General features: G+C 48.9%; 1 protein-coding gene across 4 annotated transcripts in view; it reads right to left on the bottom strand.

The window, feature by feature from the left end:
* The window catches only part of RBMS1 (RNA binding motif single stranded interacting protein 1), a 173286-nt gene that overhangs the window by 26951 nt on the left and 135622 nt on the right, over window positions 1–10713 (bottom strand). For all 4 annotated transcript variants that reach the window (XM_040441624.1, XM_040441626.1, XM_040441625.1 and 1 more), the window contains exon 10: window positions 247–297. In XM_040441624.1, coding sequence (XP_040297558.1) covers window positions 247–297 — 51 coding nt within the window. The remainder of the gene's footprint in view (window positions 1–246; window positions 298–10713) is intronic.

The following is a 10713-nucleotide window of genomic DNA, read 5'->3' as shown; positions in this document are numbered from 1 at the left end:
TTACTATGGGATCCTATGAATTCAATCTTAAGCTCCCCCTAGTGGCAGAAGCAGTCAGCAAGACTATTTTTTATGGCTGCGTGAAAAGAAACGTGGAATTGGGAGAGCTGACATCTATCATTGAATAATTGAACAGAGATGCCTGGACCTATTCAGTTATGACACAGTTATTTTCTTGCTATGTTATAATACTTCGCTATGGCCACCAAGTGTCATGTGACATTTTAACAAATTAGAAAGACTTACAGCATGCTGCATGATATATGGCTGAGGCTGCATCCAGGAGGGACTTGGCACCTAGGAAAACACAGAAAAGAAAAGCGCTGTTAAATACAGTCTACATGTAACTAATTGTACAACCTATTTTTATGACTTTGAAATTTATGCCATTTTCCAATTTATTTTTTTGCATCTAAGGATAAGCGGACACGGTTTTCCCATGGTATGAGAAGCTTAAAATTTTGCAATTCTGACTTTGCTTGGTGAAGCATGTGGTGAAACTCGCGTCGGAGGCAGAGATAGTGGACAACGCAGGCTGCTTACTGACATGGCTCACTTAATGTTTCATTATGATAGGACATGTTATTTTAACTTTTCGGGAGGTTATAGACGGCTCTTAGGTTTAAAGGGTAACTAAACGTTTATTCAACTTTTTAAAAAAAATATCCTAAATGCTCCCAAAAAAATGTTTTTAATATAATTTATTAATTGATTTTAACTTTTTACTAAATATATTTTCGCCTAAATGTGTAATTTCAACCGTGCTTTAAATGGACTATTCTTGCACAATCCTTGACTATATTTTTAGGGCATTTGGGACATTTGCAAAAATAATAATTAAAGTTTAGTTACTCTTTAAGTATATTGAGATAAGGAGTATCACATTTAGATAGCTTCTTGTGCTCTCCGCTGACCTATTCTCATATGTGTGTACATTGAAAGATGGTCTTGTTCTCCATCTGTGAATTGCTCTTAACATATCTTGCGCCATTATGGCTTTATGATAGCCGTCTATTACCTTGGAAGTTAATAAAGTCATTTTTGTGATGTTACATTATTTCTGGTGACCACAGGGTTTTCTTGGTATGGTTATCTGCTTGTAGAAATAATTTCCTGGTCCTGAAGTCACTGAAGTCCACTTCTGAGGATCATGAGTAATACGTATAAATAAAAAATCTATTCTCTGCCGCAAGCGTTGTATTTCCAAGGCTCTCAATTAGGCCTCATGCACACGAACGTTTTTTTTCACGGTCCGCAAAAACAGGGTCCGTAGGTCCGTGATCCGTGACCGTTTTTTCGTCCGTGGGTCTTCCTTGATTTTTGGCGGATCCACGGACATGAAAAAAAAAGTCATTTTGGTGTCCGCCTGGCCGTGCGGAGCCAAACGGATCCGTCCTGAATTACAATGCAAGTCAATGGGGACGGATCCGTTTGACGTTGACACAATATGGTGCCATTTCAAACGGATCCGTCCCCATTGACTTTCAATGTAAAGTCCGGAGTCCCTTTTATACCATCAGATCGGAGTTTTCTCCAATCCGATGGTATATTTTAACTTGAAGCGTCCCCATCACCATGGGAACGCCTCTATGTTAGAATATACTGTCGGATATGAGTTAGATCGTGAAACCTCATTTCCGACAGTATATTCTAACACAGAGGCGTTCCCATGGTGATGGGGACGCTTCTAGTTAGAATATACTACAAACTGTGTACATGACTGCCCCCTGCTGCCTAGCAGCATCCGATCTCTTACAGGGGGCCGTGATCAGCACAATTAACCCCTCAGGTGCCGCACCTGAAGGGGTTAATTGTACTATCATATCCCCCTGTAAGAGATCAGGGCTGCCAGGCAGCAGGGGGCAGACCCCCCCCCCCCCCCCCAGTTTGAATATCATTGGGGGCCAGTGCGCCCCCCCCCCCCCCTTCCTCCCTCTATTGTAATAAATCGTTGGTGGCACAGTGTGCGCCCCCCCCCCCTTCCTCCCTCTATTGTAATAATTCGTTGGTGGCACAGTGTGCCCCCCCCCGCCTCCCCCCCCTTCCTCCCTCTATTGTAATAATTCGTTGGTGGCACAGTGTGCGCCCCCCCCCCTTCCTCCCTCTATTGTAATAAATCGTTGGTGGCAATCATTGGCCCCCCTCCCTCTATAGCATTAACAACATTGGTGGCCAGTGTGCGGCCTCCCATCTTGCGCCCCCCCCCCCCCCCCCCCGATCATTGGTGGCAGCGGGTTACTAGCAATAGTACAAGATTCATACTTACCTGGGAGCTGTGATGTTCGTGTCCGGCCGGGAGCTCCTCCTACTGGTAAGTGACGGTTCATTTAGCAATGCGCCGCACAGACCTGTCACTGTCACTTACCAGTAGGTGGAGCTCCCGGCCGGACACGAACATCGCAGCAGCAGGTAAGTATTAATCTTCTACTATTGTACTATTGCTAAGTAACCATGGCAACGAGGACTGTAGTAGCGTCCTGGTTGCCATGGTTACCGATCGGAGCCCCAGCGATTAAACTGGGACTCCGATCGGAACTCCGCTGCCACCAATGATGATGGGGGGGAGGGGGGGGGGAGATGGGAGGCTGCACACTGGCCACCAACGTTGTTAATGCTATAGAGGGGGGGGGGGGCAATGGGGGGCGCACACTGTGCCACCAACGATTTATTACAATAGAGGGAGGAAGGGGGGGGGGGGGCGCACACTGTGCCACCAACGAATTATTACAATAGAGGGAGGGAGGGGGCGCACACTGTGCCACCAACGAATTATTACAATAGAGGGAGGGGGGGGGGGCCGCACTGGCCACCAATGATATTCAAACTGGGGAGGGGGGGGAGGGTCTGCCCCCTGCTGCCTGGCAGCCCTGATCTCTTACAGGGGGATATGATAGTACAATTAACCCTTTCAGGTGCCGCACCTGAAGGGGTTAATTGTGCTGATCACGGCCCCCTGTAAGAGATCGGGTGCTGCCAGGCAGCAGGGGGCAGTCTTGTACACAGTTTGTAGTGTATTCTAACTAGAAGCGTCCCCATCACCATGGGAACGCTTCTGTGTTAGAATATACTGTCGGTTCTGAGTTTTCACGAAGTGAAAACTCAGCTTTGAAAAAGCTTTATGCAGACGGATCTTCGGATCCGTCTGTATAAAAACTAACCTACGGCCACGGATCACGGACACGGATGCCAATCTTGTGTGCATCCGTGTTCTTTCACGGACCCATTGACTTGAATGGGTCCGTAAACCGTTGGCCGTGAAAAAAATAGGACAGGTCCTATTTTTTTCACGGCCAGGAAACACGGATCACGGATGCGGCTGCAAAACGGTGCATTTTCCGATTTTTCCACGGACCCATTGAAAGTCAATGGGTCCGCGAAAAAAAAACGGAAAACGGCACAACGGCCACGGGTGCACACAACGGTCGTGTGCATGAGGCCTAAGGCCTCATGCACACGAACGTTTTTTTTCACGGTCCGCAAAAACAGGGTCCGTAGGTCCGTGATCCGTGACCGTTTTTTCGTCCGTGGGTCTTCCTTGATTTTTGGCGGATCCACGGACATGAAAAAAAAGTCATTTTGGTGTCCGCCTGGCCGTGCGGAGCCAAACGGATCCGTCCTGAATTACAATGCAAGTCAATGGGGACGGATCCGTTTGACGTTGACACAATATGGTGCCATTTCAAACGGATCCGTCCCCATTGACTTTCAATGTAAAGTCCGGAGTCCCTTTTATACCATCAGATCGGAGTTTTCTCCAATCCGATGGTATATTTTAACTTGAAGCGTCCCCATCACCATGGGAATGCCTCTATGTTAGAATATACTGTCGGATATGAGTTAGATCGTGAAACCTCATTTCCGACAGTATATTCTAACACAGAGGCGTTCCCATGGTGATGGGGACGCTTCTAGTTAGAATATACTACAAACTGTGTACATGACTGCCATCCGATCTCTTACAGGGGGCCGTGATCAGCACAATTAACCCCTCAGGTGCTGCACCTGAAGGGGTTAATTGTACTATCATATCCCCCTGTAAGAGATCAGGGCTGCCAGGCAGCAGGGGGCAGACCCCCCCCCCCCTCCCCAGTTTGAATATCATTGGTGGCCAGTGCGGCCCCCCCCCCCCTTCCTCCATTGTAATAAATCGTTGGTGGCACAGTGTGCGCCCCCCCTTCCTCCCTCTATTGTAATAATTCGTTGGTGGCACAGTGTGCCCCCCCCCCCGCCTCCCCCCCCCTTCCTCCCTCTATTGTAATAATTCGTTGGTGGCACAGTGTGCGCCCCCCCCCCCCCCCCTTCCTCCCTCTATTGTAATAAATTGTTGGTGGCAATCATTGGCCCCCCTCCCTCTATAGCATTAACAACATTGGTGGCCAGTGTGCGGCCTCCCATCTTGCGCCCCCCCCCCCCCCCCCCGATCATTGGTGGCAGCGGGTTACTAGCAATAGTACAAGATTCATACTTACCTGGGAGCTGTCATGTTCGTGTCCGGCCGGGAGCTCCTCCTACTGGTAAGTGACGGTTCATTTAGCAATGCGCCGCACAGACCTGAGGCTGTCACTTACCAGTAGGTGGAGCTCCCGGCCGGACACGAACATCGCAGCAGCAGGTAAGTATTAATCTTCTACTATTGTACTATTGCTAAGTAACCATGGCAACGAGGACTGTAGTAGCGTCCTGGTTGCCATGGTTACCGATCGGAGCCCCAGCGATTAAACTGGGACTCCGATCGGAACTCCGCTGCCACCAATGATGATGGGGGGGAGGGGGGGGGAGATGGGAGGCTGCCCACTGGCCACCAACGTTGTTAATGCTATAGAGGGGGGGGGGGCAATGGGGGGCGCACACTGTGCCACCAACGATTTATTACAATAGAGGGAGGAAGGGGGGGGGGGGCGCACACTGTGCCACCAACGAATTATTACAATAGAGGGAGGGGGGGGGGGCCGCACTGGCCCCCAATGATATTCAAACTGGGGAGGGGGGGGGGGGGTCTGCCCCCTGCTGCCTGGCAGCCCTGATCTCTTACAGGGGGATATGATAGTACAATTAACCCTTTCAGGTGCCGCACCTGAAGGGGTTAATTGTGCTGATCACGGCCCCCTGTAAGAGATCGGGTGCTGCCAGGCAGCAGGGGGCAGTCTTGTACACAGTTTGTAGTGTATTCTAACTAGAAGCGTCCCCATCACCATGGGAACGCTTCTGTGTTAGAATATACTGTCGGTTCTGAGTTTTCACGAAGTGAAAACTCAGCTTTGAAAAAGCTTTATGCAGACGGATCTTCGGATCCGTCTGTATAAAAACTAACCTACGGCCACGGATCACGGACACGGATGCCAATCTTGTGTGCATCCGTGTTCTTTCACGGACCCATTGACTTGAATGGGTCCGTGAACCGTTGGCCGTGAAAAAAATAGGACAGGTCATATTTTTTTCACGGCCAGGAAACACGGATCACGGATGCGGCTGCAAAACGGTGCATTTTCCGATTTTTCCACGGACCCATTGAAAGTCTATGGGTCCGCGAAAAAAAACGGAAAACGGCACAACGGCCTCATGCACACGACCGTTGTGTGCACCCGTGGCCGTTGTGCCGTTTTCCGTTTTTTTTCGCGGACCCATTGACTTTCAATGGGTCCGTGGAAAAATCGGAAAATGCACCGTTTTGCAGCCGCATCCGTGATCCGTGTTTCCTGGCCGTGAAAAAAATATGACCTGTCCTATTTTTTTCACGGCCAACGGTTCACGGACCCATTCAAGTCAATGGGTCCGTGAAAGAACACGGATGCACACAAGATTGGCATCCGTGTCCGTGATCCGTGGCCGTAGGTTAGTTTTTATACAGACGGATCCGAAGATCCGTCTGCATAAAGCTTTTTCAAAGCTGAGTTTTCACTTCGTGAAAACTCAGAACCGACAGTATATTCTAACACAGAAGCGTTCCCATGGTGATGGGGACGCTTCTAGTTAGAATACACTACAAACTGTGTACAAGACTGCCCCCTGCTGCCTGGCAGCACCCGATCTCTTACAGGGGGCCGTGATCAGCACAATTAACCCCTTCAGGTGCGGCACCTGAAAGGGTTAATTGTACTATCATATCCCCCTGTAAGAGATCAGGGCTGCCAGGCAGCAGGGGGCAGACCCCCCCCCCCTCCCCAGTTTGAATATCATTGGTGGCCAGTGCGGCACCCCCCCCCTCCCTCTATTGTAATAATTCGTTGGTGGCACAGTGTGCGCCCCCCCCCCCCTTCCTCCCTCTATTGTAATAAATCGTTGGTGGCACAGTGTGCGCCCCCCATTGCCCCCCCCCCCCCCCTCTATAGCATTAACAACGTTGGTGGCCAGTGTGCAGCCTCCCATCTCCCCCCCCCCTCCCCCCCATCATCATTGGTGGCAGCGGAGTTCTGATCGGAGTCCCAGTTTAATCGCTGGGGCTCCGATCGGTAACCATGGCAACCAGGACGCTACTACAGTCCTCGTTGCCATGGTTACTTAGCAATAGTACAATAGTAGAAGATTAATACTTACCTGCTGCTGCGATGTTCGTGTCCGGCCGGGAGCTCCACCTACTGGTAAGTGACAGTGACAGGTCTGTGCGGCGCATTGCTAAATGAACCGTCACTTACCAGTAGGAGGAGCTCCCGGCCGGACACGAACATCACAGCTCCCAGGTAAGTATGAATCTTGTACTATTGCTAGTAACCCGCTGCCACCAATGATCGGGGGGGGGGGGGGGGGGGCGCAAGATGGGAGGCCGCACACTGGCCACCAATGTTGTTAATGCTATAGAGGGAGGGGGGCCAATGATTGCCACCAACGATTTATTACAATAGAGGGAGGAAGGGGGGGGGGGGAGGCGGGGGGGGGGGCCACACTGTGCCACCAACGAATTATTACAATAGAGGGAGGAAGGGGGGGGGGCGCACACTGTGCCACCAACGATTTATTACAATGGAGGAAGGGGGGGGGGGCCGCACTGGCCACCAATGATATTCAAACTGGGGAGGGGGGGGGGGGGGTCTGCCCCCTGCTGCCTGGCAGCCCTGATCTCTTACAGGGGGATATGATAGTACAATTAACCCCTTCAGGTGCGGCACCTGAGGGGTTAATTGTGCTGATCACGGCCCCCTGTAAGAGATCGGATGCTGCTAGGCAGCAGGGGGCAGTCATGTACACAGTTTGTAGTATATTCTAACTAGAAGCGTCCCCATCACCATGGGAACGCCTCTGTGTTAGAATATACTGTCGGAAATGAGGTTTCACGATCTAACTCATATCCGACAGTATATTCTAACATAGAGGCGTTCCCATGGTGATGGGGACGCTTCAAGTTAAAATATACCATCGGATTGGAGAAAACTCCGATCTGATGGTATAAAAGGGACTCCGGACTTTACATTGAAAGTCAATGGGGACGGATCCGTTTGAAATGGCACCATATTGTGTCAACGTCAAACGGATCCGTCCCCATTGACTTGCATTGTAATTCAGGACGGATCCGTTTGGCTCCGCACGGCCAGGCGGACACCAAAATGACTTTTTTTTCATGACCGTGGATCCGCCAAAAATCAAGGAAGACCCACGGACGAAAAAACGGTCACGGATCACGGACCTACGGACCCTGTTTTTGCGGACCGTGAAAAAAAACGTTCGTGTGCATGAGGCCTTACTATGATATTTCCGCGGACAGACACATAATATCCACATTAAGCCTTTTGTGTTTTTTTTTTTTTTACAGCTTCTCTCTTAAATGGAGCAAATGTAAAATCGTATAAAAACCTTTACATAATAATAGTAATAATATGTATAAGCTAAAAAAAAAAACCTTAGCATATAATCTTAATGCAGCGCTTCATTTAGACAGTGTGAGGCTACTTTCACACTAGCGTTTACATTTTCCGGTATTGAGATCAGTCATAGGATCTCAATACCGGAGAAAAACGATTCTGTTTTGTCCCCATTGATTGTGAATGGGGACAAAACGTAACTGAACAGAATGTTCCAAAATGCATTCCGTTCCGTTTGATTGCGTTCCCGTACCGGAGAGCAAACCGCAGTTTTCTTTCCTTCATAGGATGTGGAGCAAGACGGATCCGACATGACCCACAATGCAATAGACACAGTAGAAAATGGATCCGTTCTCCATTGACTTTCAATGGAGTTTATGACGGCCATGTTAAAGATAATACAACCGGATCCGTTCGTAACGGAAGCAGACTGTTGTATTATCGGTAATGGAAGCGTTTTTGCCGATTCCTGACAGATCAGGCAAAAACACAAATGTGAAAGTAGCCTAAGCCACATGCTCACATCTAAGACATGTAACACACACCATATGGCAGCGCGGATCTGTGTCACTGAGCTGTATTCCATGATACCAGTCACATGCATTGTTCTGCACCATAAAGGCAGAAAAAAATAGCTGCTATGGGTCCCTTGGAGAGACTAATCTCACTAGGTGTTAAGAACCTGTGCAGGACTCGCTGCATCTACAGAGGGACTGCACTGATTGCAAGCAAGAGGTGCATAATTGACCCAAGGGCATAGAAAGGATATTGGGGGAGGGGGGCACATGAGGCTCTCTGTCCTGGTTGGCATAATTAGAGGCTTTTTTGCTGTGTTTATTATACTGGCCATAGACCCCACCGGAAAATTTCTCAGTGGGGCCCACCAGAGCCGCCCTCACGGCTGCAATTATTACTAGGAGCATCAGGCACTTATGAACCTAGCCAGTGACCCCAGGTGCCCTCCTGAATTCAACTGTATGGCTGTCCTCGGGATGGTAATACAGTTAAATACTGCAGTGGGGCAGCAGTATATTGTGCTGCACTGTGGTATCTGGTTCTGCTGGGGCGGTATATTGTGCTGCACTGTGGTATCTGGTTCTGCTGGGGCGGTATATTGTGCTGCACTGTGGTATTTGGTTCTGCTGGGGCGGTATATTGTGCTGCACTGTGGTATTTGGTTCTGCTGGGGCGGTATATTGTGCTGCACTGTGGTATTTGGTTCTGCTGGGGCGGTATATTGTGCTGCACTGTGGTATTTGGTTCTGCTGGGGCAGTATTTTGTGCTGCACTGTGGTATTTGGTTCTGCTGGGGCAGTATTTTGTGCTGCACTGTGGTATTTGATTCTGCTGGGGCAGTATTTTGTGCTGCACTGTGGTTTGGTATTTGGTTCTGCTGGGGCAGTATTTTGTGCTGCACGGTGGTATATGGTTCTGCTGGGGCAGTATTTTGTGCTGCACTGTGGTATTTGGTTCTGCTGGGGCAGTATATTGTGCTGCACTGTGGTATTTGGTTCTGCTGGGGCAGTATATTGTGCTGCACTGTGGTATTTGGTTCTACTGGGGCAGTATTTTGTGCTGCACTGTGGTATTTGGTTCTGCTGGGGCAGTATATTGTGCTGCACGGTGGTATTTGGTTCTGCTGGGGCAGTATATTGTGCTGCACTGTGGTATTTGGTTCTGCTGGGGCAGTATTTTGTGCTGCACTGTGGTATTTGGTTCTGCTGGGGCAGTATTTTGTGCTGCACTGTGGTATCTGGTTCTGCTGGGGCAGTATTTTGTGCTGCACTGTGGTATTTGGTTCTGCTGGGGCAGTATTTTGTGCTGCACTGTGGTATTTGGTTCTGCTGGGGCAGTATTTTGTGCTGCACTGTGGTTTGGTATTTGGTTCTGCTGGGGCAGTATTTTGTGCTGCACTGTGGTATTTGGTTCTGCTGGGGCAGTATTTTGTGCTGCACTGTGGTTTGGTATTTGGTTCTGCTGGGGCAGTATTTTGTGCTGCACTGTGGTATCTGGTTCTGCTGGGGCAGTATATTGTGCTGCACTGTGGTATCTGGTTCTGCTGGGGCAGTATACTGTGCTGCACTGTGGTATTTGGTTCTGCTGGGGCAGTATATTGTGCTGCACTGTGGTATTTGGTTCTGCTGGGGCAGTATATTGTGCTGCACTGTGGTATCTGGTTCTGCTGGGGCAGTATATTGTGCTGCACTTTGGTATCTGGTTCTGCTGGGGCAGTATTTTGTGCTGCACTGTGGTATCTAGTTCTGCTGGGGCAGTATACTGTGCTGCACTGTGGTATTTGGTTCTGCTGGGGCAGTATTTTGTGCTGCACTGTGGTATTTGGTTCTGCTGGGGCAGTATTTTGTACTTCTGTTGTCCTACCTTCTGTTAATCTGCACCTGCCTAAAACATGGATCACTTTAAGTTTTTTTTTTTTCCAGGGCTACTTTAAGTTTCCATTCGGCCCCTGGGTAATCCACATCATCAAGTCCAACATATGTGAACAACAGCACGTTCTAGTCCAGAAGAAATATAGGGATCGTCTATTTCTATAATAGCTTTCATGAAAAGTGTCTAAAGGTCAGATAAAAATGTAGTATCAGGACAGCTTTCCAAAGAGCACACACTGCACTGGACTGAGGGCTAAATAGGACAATGTCATATGAGGGTGAACCTGCTAAATTCAGAGAAGCTAATCTAGTATGAATGGTTTGTTACGTGTTTATTTCTATATAATATTTTTTTAAATAAAAAAAAAAAACAACTAAATATTGGGTAAATACTAATAGCAAATATTTAGTGTCCCGGTGTTAATGTACAGCACTCTATTATTTCTGCTCTGCCATCTGTTTTGGGGATCCTATAGTGCAGGAGAACAGAAGGCATCAAGTCTGCTCTGTGTCTAGACATGGAAAACAGAACA

Source organism: Bufo bufo, chromosome 7 (genome assembly GCF_905171765.1).
Source record: "Bufo bufo chromosome 7, aBufBuf1.1, whole genome shotgun sequence".
Taxonomy (NCBI): domain Eukaryota; kingdom Metazoa; phylum Chordata; class Amphibia; order Anura; family Bufonidae; genus Bufo; species Bufo bufo.
The sequence above is the reverse complement of the archived record's forward strand: the minus strand, read 5'-3'. Positions and strand labels throughout refer to the sequence as shown.